Source organism: Tasmannia lanceolata, unplaced genomic scaffold, assembly GCF_043159265.1.
Source record: "Tasmannia lanceolata isolate RefF3 unplaced genomic scaffold, GAP_Taslan_0.1 ptg000025l, whole genome shotgun sequence".
Lineage (NCBI taxonomy): Eukaryota > Viridiplantae > Streptophyta > Magnoliopsida > Canellales > Winteraceae > Tasmannia > Tasmannia lanceolata.
Window position 1 is genome coordinate 9,062,971 of NW_027518702.1, and position 12,479 is coordinate 9,075,449.

Sequence of the window (12,479 nt, forward strand, 5' to 3'; positions counted from 1 at the left end):
TTTGGGTCCTAATTTTTTTTATATTACTCGGGGAGAAGATATATTCGTCCCCTTTTCTTCGTTAGGGCACCCCCTTGTTCTGTAAAAAGAAGTCTAAGGTAGAGAAAATTGGCATGAAAATATTAGGTGGATTGTTAGAAAATGAAGTATCTCTTTTTGGTATGATAAATGGTATGATGGGGGACCCTTAAACGAGGAGGTCATAAAAAAAAGTAAGTACAGCCCTTTTTTTTTTAATGATCCAAACCGTTCATCTGTTTGGGCACAATGTAAATAGGTTGTGGCCAAAAAATAATTTAACCCTCCGATCTGTAGAAGATTCCATAAATGATTTTTGGAAATCTGCATATTCATATCAGATCAGATCGGAGGGTTAGGATCATCCCATGGAAATGATTTTTCGGGCACAACCTATTTAAGTTGTGCCCAAATAGATGAACGGTTTGGATCATAAAAAAAAGTGGGCCGTACCTACTTTTTTAGACTTCACGTGTTTTCACGGTCACCCATCATATAAATTCTCCTCTTTTTGGTATGATAAATGGTATGATGGGAGACCCTTAAACGAGGAGGTCATAAATAACCATGATATTGATGGATACCTCAAACTTAATGAAATATTAGATGAAGAGGGTCATTGGAACTTGGACAAAATCTCTAATAGTTTGAATCAAAATTTAAAAGAAACCCTCAGTAACTCTAAAATTCAAATAACCTTATATTGTACCCTAATAATGATGGGACATTCTCTATCAAGTCTGCCTGGAGCTTGGTGAAGAACATTCATCCCACCCAAAGCAATTTTAAAAATTTATGGAATATTATTCCGACAAAGATTATCATCTTCATATGGAAACTTCTTAATAAAGTTGTACCGATTGATGACTGCATCTGAGGGATAAAAATATCCAGATAGCTTCCAAATGTAGCTATTGTGTGTGTGTGTGTGTGTGAGAGAGAGAGAGAGGAAATTGCGAAAGTCTAAAACACCTATTCATTGAAAGGGGTCTGGCTAGTGAGCTTTGGAATCTCTTTTCTAGCATTTTTAGGGCGTGTCCGGCAAGGCGAGAGACGGATTCATAAGAATCTTGAAAAGTGACAATTAGTCGCTCCATAGAATCCTGCCTTTTAGCTTAAAAAGAAGGCATAATTTTAGAAACGGACCTTAGTGGGTCGGATTACCGGACGAGATTTTCGAGATCTTTTCGCGCTTCTAAATTCTATTGACGACAAAAGGGAGAATGGCGTAATTAGATGGCTGCCGAACACTCCCTTAATGTCATCTTGATTCCCAACCAATCCATTAAAATTAGGATGAAATCATGGTAGTGACAAACTCAACATTTAATAAGATTGTTAAAATTGTCCTACCTTTATTGGCCAAAAGAACTAAGTGGTGGTGCGAAAACTACCTCGTAATCCAGTCTTCCAATTGATTCTAGAGGAGCTGCTAGATGCGACCAAATGTGTATTCCTTATATTCGTAAGAAATAATGTTCAATTATTTTTCTATTAGGAAGCAAGGGTTTCAGTGTTATATTTCTGTTGTATTACAGGTTAGAGACAAGGTTCTATGTCCTTCTCTTGTATCTTTTATTCCTATAATCCTATTAATAAATGGAAGTGATATTTACGCCCCTTTTGATCACTAAGGACACCCACCGTCAGTGTATCTATGGCAAAAAGGGGCTAATGTACTTTTTGTCAGAAAAATCCAGTGGCTTTGATTGCAAAGTACACTGGCAAATGGGTGTCCCCGGTGATAAAGGGGGCGTAAATATCATTTCCCTTAATAAGGTGCCCCAAGAGTCCCAAGATAAATTCCAAGTTTAAAAAAAGAGAGATGCTACTGTATCATTATCCATAGGAGGGGTGGCCTTGGGGGAAGAAAAGGGGGTGAACATATCACTTCCCAACACATGCAGGGAGTCAGAGGCATATTAATATTATCATCCCGGTGCACGTTAGCACCAGTCTCACAAAAAGAGAAGGGAATAGATTTCTTTCACGCGATGATTGATTAGAGGCTTGTTTTTTGAGCCCTTTATTTTTTATTATTTTTTACTCTCTCTCTCTCTCCATCTTCTTCACGAACAACGAGTCCAGCTTCTAGGTAACCCTAATTCCAAACAATTATTCCACTTTAATTTCCCTCTTCTTTTTTTTTACATATCGTTAGTTTTCTGATCCAATCTCATCCATGCAATTTAATCTATGAATTCATTGACACGTTTGTTATTTTCTTGATTTTCTTTATCTAATCTCATCTCTGCAATTTAATCTATGAATTCATTGACATGATTGCTATTTTTTCTTCATTTATCAAGAAATTGAAATTTATTTAGGGGTGATTTTAATTGATATGAAGCAATATGTCTTTTTTATTTTTAGTTATTTGCAAAAACTATAGATCGGTGCTAAATATCTCTAAAGATTGAATTTTGATGGTTTTTCTAGGGGTTTTTTTAGGGTTTTTTTCTTTCTTTTTGATGATTTGTAAGAGGGATTTGCTTGGCAATTTCGCGGAAAGTGGCTTTTAAATGTGAGAACATCCATCTCAGATGAATTAAATTAATAAGACAAAATGTGTGGCTGTTCTCACATGTAAAAGCCAGCTGCGAAATCGGTTGTAAGAATAATGGTTGATTTGTTAATTAAAGAGGTTGTTTCTCAGTTTTCAACTTAATAAAAAATTGGGAATTACTTGTTTTGAAAACATTGAAAGGTTACGAGGAAGGTGCTGTTTACTAGAATCCTCTTGCTATTGGAATTCTCTGAAGTTCAAGCCTTTCTCTCTTTCATTTCTTTGATATCTAATAAGGCAAGGTATTTTATTTTATTTATTTATTTGATGTGCGAGATGGGAATCAAATTCATAACTCTGATTTTGATGAAATTGTGAAATCAAATTCATAATAATCGTTAACCATTAACAGTTGTGGTGATATCTTGATGGGATTGCTCATTGAGTTTTATCTAACTGCAAGCTTTTTGGGTCCTTTTGTTGAAGGCCCTCTTAACTGATGGAGCTTGTCAAATTAAAACTAACTGACTTATGCAATCAGCCAGAAAGCGAATGAAATATCAATGACATGCACATATGGTTGAACTGTCACATGGAGAGTTACCATAATTCCCCATGTTTTCTCAGCTTTTTTTGTTGTTTCATACTTGGCATTTTAATTTCCCTTTCATTTTCATTTGGTTATTGGTGATTAACAATCCTTAACTATAAAGTGATCGAGTAGTGGTGATATCTTCATGTGATTTCTTATTGATTTCTCTATCTGCAACCTTTTGGGGTCCATTTGTTGAAGGCCCATTTAACCCATGGAGCTTGGGGTCCATTTGTTGAGGCCCTCTTAACCTATGGAGCATGTCAAAGATTGAGATTAATGTGACCAGCCAGAAAGCCAATGAAATATCATTTACATGGGCAAAGGGTTGAACTACCGCTTGGAAAATTGCTGTAGTTCCTCTTGGTTTTAATTGCATGTTCCAGACCTTGTGTGTGTGGTTGTAACATGCTTTGAACAGATTTTACTCGTCAATTGTAAAATCTCCTCTGGCAAGACTTTCCACCGCGAGTGGTAGCTTTCTCATGGATGGCTGTGGCAAAAAAAATATCAACACATGTGACAGGCTCAAAAGAAGGCAATTTTGACTTTCTAGTAGGTACATTCTTTGTAAAGAAGCAGAGGATTCATTCAATCATCTAATGGTACATTCCTTATTCTCATGGTACCTTTGATCTGCCATTCTTCATAGCTTTGGGGTTGCATGCGTTTATCCACTGTCAATTAAGGAGATTATCCTTAATTGGAGTGGGAGTTTTTTTGGAAGTACCAGGAATGTCCTTTGGGGACTTAATCCCTTCATCACGGTTTGTTGAATTTGGACAGAAAGGATCAATCAAATTTTCTAAGAAACGAGTAGGATGTTGGGACAAATCATAACGGATATAAAAATTGATCTTATTCAATGGAAATAGCAAGCAGATGTCATCTCACTCAACTCGGGAAATTCTTAGAAAGTGGAGAATTATCATTTGGGAGAAATGTTATAAAGATCGAGCATCTCCCAAGTGGGCTGTCCATCGTAGTGGTGGATCAATCTTAATTTCGATGGTAATTCCAAAGGAAAATCAGGCTGATTTGGTGGGTCCTGTTTGTGGGGGTGGGGGGCAGTTTTCCATGATTCCAATGGAAATGTACTAATGGTGCATTAAGTGACACCTGTAGTTTGTGATTCCAGCTACTTCGTGGACTAAAAATCTTTGTCTCATCTTTTAGTGGTCATCTACTCATTGAGTGAGATTCAACGAATGTGATTGCATCATTGGCAAGTAAAAAATGGGGGGGGGGGGGGGGGGGGTGGCGCATGGAGATTAGCTATTATTGTTGACCTTTGCATGAAGATTAACCCGTTGTTACAGGTTAAACTTAGATCAGCTACTGAGATCGGCTGACAAACTAGCAAAGGTAGGTGTATACAGGGAAGAGTTGTCATCGGAAATTCATTGCCATTATAGAGTGACCCATGAAATGTTTTGGTGGTCCGTGGCTTGCAATTTGGTTGGACTGAAGTGCTACAAGCTGGGCTATGTGAGGCTATATTAGCTATTGGAGACTATTTGGGAAAACTCATCTCCTTGATTCTTTTTTTCTTCCTGTTCTTCTCTGGTTCTGATTTCAGCTATAATTACTGTCATTGTCTGTAAAAGAGAAACTTAGGTTGATATTGTTGGGATTGTGCAACCCCCACATGCAGTGTCTTAGAGGATTGCTACAAAATTTGGAAGATTCTTGATCTGATAGCATGGATTTTGAACTCACCCTTTTTGAGTACTTGTGCCTTTTCTATATTTTGGTTCTATCACACACACACACACACACACACACACACACACAAACACACAAATATATATATATATATATATGAGAAAAACGTTGAGCGCACCATTTTTTGGTGCGCTTAAGTGGTTATAACACCTCCCATTCGTTTAAAAATGGTGCGCTTAAGCGCAACAACACTTCTCTCTCTCTCTCTCTCTCTCTCTCTCTCTATATATATATATATATATATATATATATATATGAGAAAATGGTTCCTACACACTAGTGTAGATAAGTTATCTACACACTAGCTTAAAATACAGTGGGGGCCCACATTGTTTGGGTGATCCAAACCATTCATTTGAAAGGCCCTCACATAGATAGGGTGTGCACAGAAAATCAGATCCATTGGATCATCTCAACCCTACGATTTGTGGAGGTATGGATTTGATTTTTTGTGCACACCCTATCTATGTGAGTGCCTTTCAAATGAATGGTTTGGATCACCCAAACAATGTGGACCCCACTATATTTTAAGCTAGTGTGTAGATAACTTATCTACACTAGTGTGTAGGAACCGTATATATATATATATATATAGGGAAAACGTTTTCTGAGCGATACCTCAGATAAGTTATCTGAGCAAGAGCTCAAAAAATCATGTGGGCCCACATTGTTTGGATGATCCAAAGCATTCATTTGGATAGTCCAAAGATAGATAGAGTGTGCACAAAAAATCTGCTCAGGATTATCCTAACCCTTCGATTTATGGAGGTTAAAGTGGATGGGTATAAACCTCCACAACTCTGTCCATTTTTAACGTCTAAAAATCGAAGGGTAAGGATGATCCTATGGAGCTGATTTTTTGGGCACACCCTATCTATCTAAGGGCCTATCAAATGAACGCTTTGGATCATCCAAACAATGTGGGCCCACATGATTTTTTGACATCTTGCTCAGATAACTTATCTAAGGTATCGCGTAGAAAACGTCCCCCCCCCCCCCCCCAACACACACACACAGATATATATATATATATATATATATATATATATATATATATATATATATATATATATATATATATACGAGTAAAGGGTTCCTGCGCTCGAGTGCAGGAAACAAGGGTGGGGCCACATTGTTCGGGTGATCCTAAGCATTCATTTGAAAGGCGCCACCATGGATGGGGTGTGTACCAAAAATCAGCTTCATTGGATCATCATAGGGTGTCCATTTGTGGGGGTGAAAATGGACAGATACTGTTTGTCCACTAATCTGCCCATTTTTTCACCCCACAAATGGACACCCTAAGATGATCCGATGGAGCTGATTTTTGGCGGACACCTTATCCATGAAAGGACCTTCCAAATGAATGCTTTGGATCCCCCCAACAATGTGGGCCCACCCCTGTTTTTGCACTCGAGCGCAAAATAAGCTTATCTGTGCTCGGGCGCAGAAACCGTTTACTCTACATTAATATTTTTAATTCTTTTAATTCATATTTTCAAATTTTATTTTTGAGAAAGTAAAAAAGATGAAAAAGACGGCGAGCCTTGGCGCAATGGTAAGGTTGCTCCGTTGTGACCTAGTTGTCATGGGTTTGAGTCACGGAAGCAGCCTCTATGCAAAGCAGGGATAAGGCTGCGTACATCTAGCCCTCCTCCCCAGACCCCGCAACGGTCGGAGCCTTGTGCACTGGGCCGCCTTAAAAAAGATGAAAAATGGATGAACATGGGACGTTCACTATTCTGTCGGGGCTGTGTCCGCAATACACAATCTGTGCCTCTGTGGCTCTCATTTTGTCAAAGTCAGCTAGAAATTGGCATCTCATGAAGTGGACATATCCTGCGCATTCACTATGCCTTCTGTAATGTTCAAGATTTCTGTGAAAACAGCGTTATCTGCCTTCCAAGTGAAGCCAATTCTCAAGTTGACCCAATGATCAAAATTGAGGGATTTCTTTTTTATGATCTAACAATGAGCCCTTAGGCCATGACCTTGGAGTACTGTGGTCTCATCCTAAAGTCTAGCTCTTGGCCACTGTACGCTTTTTTTTCCCAAGCAAACTCATTTAAGAAAGTAAGAGCAGCCCACATGAGCTGCCGAAACAACCATCGTAATTGGCAGTCTGGGGTGACCATGGATTCAGAGGTGGCCATTGTTCCATCCATCGAAACTCATCCAGTTTTATTGTATTTTTTTTTGTTACCGATTAAAGAAAGAAACTATTAATTCCTGGCCCTCTTTGAAATCAGTGAAAAGTTGAAAAATCTAAACTAGCTCTTGATCTCCTTTACTCTATTCCCATATCTACAGAAATCCCAAAACCATTCACAGTATTTGTTCTCCTGGGACATGAAGGTTGAATATATGGTTTACAAAGTGTATCCTGTCTGTTTCTCATTTTGGAAAGATCATGGCATCTTTTATATGCTCAAATCCCTCCCTATTTCGAGGAGTTTGAAGTTTATTTCTCAGTTTGGGTTCTCCTTTTCTCTTCTTGATTTTATATTCTTACATTACCGGTAGATGGTTATGCTTGTGATGTTGTCGCATAAATGCGTTCATCACTCATAAAGGTTTATGTTTGATGCAGTGGTGTTCTCTGTGGATATCTAATAAGGACTGGTCAGTGCTTCCATTATCTAGTCCCTTCGGCTTTCATTGGTGCTATATCAATTCATATTCTCCAGAAAAATATGGTGAACTTGAACAGGAAGATTCCTTCTTTGGTAGAACTCTGTGTTCGGACGACAATAGATAACATTAGGTATCTTGGGGATGTTGGGGATACCGATATAGACCTTTTGAAGGATATATTACCTCACTGTACTGTCGATCAATTAATGCTTGTTGAGAAATCTTCAGAAGTAAGTATATGGAGATCTCCAGCTTCTTGTTGCTAATATGCTTTTTGTTTCGGAAAAGTGAACGTAAGAGTTTGCATAGGGAGCTTACCTATGCAAACTCCCGGAAAACTGCTTACTGCCGGTTACCAGAAAGGTTTTCCGGTGAGTGGGTGGTACTGCTTTGTTCCTCTCCGACGGCCGGAGAGGGAGAACGAAGCTTTCAAAGTCCGAGTGACATTTCTGTAAATTTACTTGTTCAAAAAATTTACAAAAACTGCCACTCAACTTTGAAAGCTATGTTCTCCCTCTCCGACCTTCAGATCGACTTGAATCTTTAGGGGGTGACTCGTCGGTCGGAGAGGAACAAAGCAGTACCACCCACTCACCGGAAAACCTTTCTGGTCACCGGCAGTAAGGAGTTTGCATAGGTAAGCTCTCTATGCAAACTCTTAGGTTCACTTTTCCCTTTTTGTTTAGCTCTTCTTGAAATCAAGAAGTTTCTTTGCTGGTATGGTTGGTGGCTGTAAATTGACAACTAGATCATGCCAACAGACGCCAGGATTGGAAATCATTCATATATTTGAATGATGGACTTTGTTTACACGTAAGCTTCTGCTGGATGTTTCTGGTTTGAAGTCCAGAGGTTCACTTGTAAAGATGGGACCCAGTTAATTTTCTTTTCTGAATTATTGCAGGGAAGAGACTTAAGTCCAGCTACCGACAATTTGTGGAAAAAATTTTATGAACAACATTTTGGGTTGGAAAATACTAATGTTGTCATTAGGAGGATGAAACAAAAGCAAGTTGTATTTAAGTGGAGGCTACTGTATGAAGTATGTTCCTTTTATCTTTTCATTATATTAAAATTTGCCTCCTCTATATTATTGGGTTTTATGTGCTCTTCTTCAATCGGTTATATGCTGGTTTCCATATGCTTGGAGGACTCCATGGTTAGTCTGGTAACAGGAAGTTTGTGAATAATTGATTTGCAGACAAAAATGAAGGAGAGGAATTTAGCTCAGAAGAAATCAGCTGAGCTGCTGAAGAAAAAGTATGCAGAGGAGGGTGCAAGTAAGTTATTTAGTATCTTATCGTTCTGTATGAATGATTAACTTATTGTCATTCTAATCATATTTAGTTATCTTTCTGTATGATTCTGTATGAATAATTAACTATTTTTTCATGTTTGTGCAAACTGTACACTTGGACATTTTCTTTACATGGATTGGAACTGAAAACTCCATATTTTATTTTGGTTGGTCATAATGCCAGATTATTTGTATCTCTTATTTACAACACACTGGAGAAGATAGAAGATGTATTATTTTTATCTTCTAGGTTTCTTGTTTCTAGAAACACAATTGCACTAGTCCGTCATATTTTTTTCATTTTCATTCCAGTGGTTATTCATTTCTTACAAAATAACTAACTGGGTAATAACTCTTGGATTAACTATACTTTTTGAAATATGGACAAGCGATATATATATATATACACACACAGAGAGAGAGAGAGAGAGAGAGAGAGAGAGAGAGAGAGAGAGAGAGAGAGAGAGAGAGAGAGAGAGAGAGAGAGAGAGAGAGAGAGACGTAATTCGCACTTCAGATTCTGTAACTTGGGACTCATTTCAAAACGAAAGTATCTACTGCTTTACTTGAGATCGCATTATATAGGAGTTGGGCATACTTAATTTTTTTTTGCCAGATGTTGGATGACACTTTTTTATTTGCAGAAAAACAAAGTCGACAGATTCGGATATGTTCTAAGATTCCACCTTCAAGCAAAAAACGAAGCTTTCTTGGAGGTAGCGGTTTCATTCGCACTTATGGTTATTTTATCACTATTTTATGCATTTCAAGTTGCCAGTTGGGTTTATGTATTTATGATGTCCATTCACAGGAGCTGGAGCTGGTAGCAGTTTTTCCAAAGTGAAAGGCAACCTAATGAAGAAAGCAAGATTAGAATCTCTTCAAAGGTAAGGTAGTTAAATTAAATGTCATTAAATTTCTCTGGCCATTATTTTGTATTCACGAATGCAATATTTGTTGTATTGATATACAAAATTGTATATTGTAATGAAGTTGGTCTTATCAATGGTCAACTCAAAATTTGTTTTAGTCACCTCTTTCAACTTTCTTGTTTTGGAGAATAGCCATGAGGCAAAAATACATGAAGCTATGAGGAAAAATGCCTTGCAAAGGAAGTCCTTTTCAACTCCCAGGTACACCACCTCCTCATGCCTCTCCATGAATCTAGTTTGGCATGCATGCGTGGATGTATTGTATTCAATCACTTTGCTCATACCTATTTTTTTCCTATAGTGTTTCTCGGACGATGAAGCCAAGTGGTTTTCTTGGAAGCAGTTCAGCATCTAGTTCCAAACTAAGCAAACCATTTGCAAGAGCCCATTGACATTCACCGCCAGGGAAGCAAATCTTAAGTGGTATGCTCTCATACTCTTTTCTTTTAGATTCTTATCTCTAGCATCTTTTTGTGATTATCTCTTAGGAGTCTCATCTAATTTCTACCTTTATCGGCAGGGGAAGCTCCTGTTCTGCCATACAATCTGGGACTCCAGAACTCAAACAGTGATTGCATCTTGGGTTTTGGTTGGTGTTATTATCCATAGCTTACATCCTCATTTTCCACCTAAAGGAAATAAGGGAAGGTTGCTTGGAGCATGTATAATTTCCCTTTATATTATGTCATTTTCTGTTGCATTTCTTTTTGTTTGAATGGCTATATACAATCATACATGGGTGTTTATTCTCTTTTGCCCTGTTTCATGTTTGAAATGTCAATTCACCAATTCAGAATATCAGGTCATAGGCACCATCAATAGTTTTTCGACAGGGTGACCAAATATGCTTATTTTTCCTGTATCCCTCACCATGTGATGTATAAATTTGCCCGTTTCAAATTATCAACTTGACATTAACATTGCCTGTCCAAATTGGAAAGGACTTTTGTGCAATTCTTGATTGATATGACTGAATCATACCTAGATGAACTCTTTCAATACAAAATTTCATGGCTTAGATATGTTCCTTATTTTGTGTGTGTACTCTTTCAATACAAAAGACATTCTCATTAATCTCACATCTTCCAAAAACATTCCCATTCTGGACATTGTTGGCCACCTTGGTGGGCATAGACATCTAGTTGGTTTGTTACTTTGGCCCCATATTGGCTAAATATGCTGCTTCTTGAGCTTCACTAGATGTATATTATGATATGTCCAAGCTGTTGCAACATTTAACCATTCCACAGCATGAATTCAAGTTGTGTCCTGACAAAGTTCAAAATATAGGTATCATTCAGCATATTGGCCTTCGCAGAAACTATATGTATTTAAAATGTATTGACCATGTTAGGGAATATGTATCAGAGTTAATCAGGTGATGTGGATTCTCATGGTTACCTTTCAAAAAAAAAATGTGGATTCTCATGGTTTAGAAATATAATGATCCACAGTGTTTTGATTATTTTGACTATATATGTGTCAGTTTCGGCCGTGGCTGATGTGAAATCTACATGAAGGTATGCCATTACAAGACGTCGGCCCAAAAACAAATTTCATGGTTGCCAATCATGGCCTTAGGCTCTGTTCATTTGCCTTCTTGAGAAAGGAAAGGAGAAGAAAGAAAGCCAAAATTTCCCGTGATTGGACATGATTTGATATTTTCCGCCGTTCACTTATTTTCTTGGGAAAGCTGAATTACACAGGTGGAAAATATAAATAATGACGTGGAAAACCAACTCTCTTGCACTTTCCTTCTAAATATTCTCACCAAAAGGATGGGAAAATCACTTTGTTGAGAAAACCACTTTGCCTACATTCTTTCTTTTCCTTTCCTGGCCAAGTGAACAACGAAATTTTCTCACAAAAGGAATCTTCTCCCAATTTCTTTTCCTTTCTTTTCCAGTTTTCCATGTCAGATTCTTTTCCTGCAGCTAGAAAACAAATGAACAGAGCCTTAGGGAATGTTTAGCAAGCATGAAAAATAATTCGATGGAATTGTTGTTTAACCAACATGAGAAAGGGGAAGAGAGGGTGGGAGAGACAAAATTAAGATTGAAAGAGTGAGATGAAACTGGAAAACTCTGGGCTTGCAAGAGCACCACCACCACCATCATTTCTTTTGTAAGGTCATAGGGGGGTATTTTGGGAATTTTATGTTTGTAATCGAATGATAGAACCCAAGTAATTGTTACAGTTATACTAATTGAAAATTTATTTTTTATTTTATTTTATTTTTCCTTTTAAGTTGTGTCTTGAATTCTCTGTTATGTTTTTATTTTTGTTTGTGATTATTATCTTCGATCATCTCAATTTCATCATTTAACATAATAATCACTATACTCGAATATCTCTAACTATTTGATCATAGGAACCATTACTCAATTATTTTCAAACGGCGAACATCAGTAGCTTGGAGGAGGCCCGCAACGAAGATGAAGGCTTCTCGTATATAAAAAAAAAACCCTTTATTGAAAAGAACCCCTCTTCAAAAAACGTAAAACTCTCTATAAGGTGATATATTTGGATTGTAGAAAATATCTCACCATATCCCACGATTTTAGCAAAATTGTTTCTATTACTCAATATCCCACGTATATTAGCAAAATTGTTTCTATTTATTGGAGAAAAACTACGTCCCATGATTTTAGTAAAATTGTTTCTCTCTCTCAATATCCTACGTATATTGGCAAAATTTTGGCGAATTATTTATTTTTTGCCCTGTGCGATTTGTCCACTAGTTCCCTTGATAATGGTGCCCATTTGAAGCCAAAA

At 37.5% G+C, this 12,479-nt stretch overlaps 1 protein-coding gene across 1 annotated transcript; it reads left to right on the forward strand.

Moving 5' to 3' along the window:
• Positions 1–4,124: 4,124 nt before the first annotated feature.
• Positions 4,125–10,455, forward strand: LOC143857624 (transcription elongation factor B polypeptide). The gene is made up of 11 exons (XM_077368074.1): positions 4,125–4,210; positions 4,436–4,481; positions 7,432–7,463; positions 7,552–7,705; positions 8,380–8,517; positions 8,677–8,755; positions 9,417–9,488; positions 9,584–9,659; positions 9,837–9,905; positions 10,006–10,127; positions 10,225–10,455. Exons 1-10 carry the CDS (start codon positions 4,125–4,127, stop codon positions 10,094–10,096), a joined length of 843 nt encoding a protein of 280 aa, XP_077224189.1. The 3' UTR covers positions 10,097–10,127; positions 10,225–10,455.
• Positions 10,456–12,479: the final 2,024 nt, after the last annotated feature.

Bases quoted from the DNA above. Each gene is read 5' to 3' on its own strand.
- LOC143857624 (XM_077368074.1), top strand. From the start codon at position 4,125: ATGGTAATTCCAAAGGAAAATCAGGCTGATTTGGTGGGTCCTGTTTGT. The intron at 8,518-8,676 runs GTATGTTCCTTT...ATTGATTTGCAG, and splicing joins AGTGGAGGCTACTGTATGAA to ACAAAAATGAAGGAGAGGAA. The intron at 9,489-9,583 runs GTAGCGGTTTCA...GTCCATTCACAG, and splicing joins AAAACGAAGCTTTCTTGGAG to GAGCTGGAGCTGGTAGCAGT.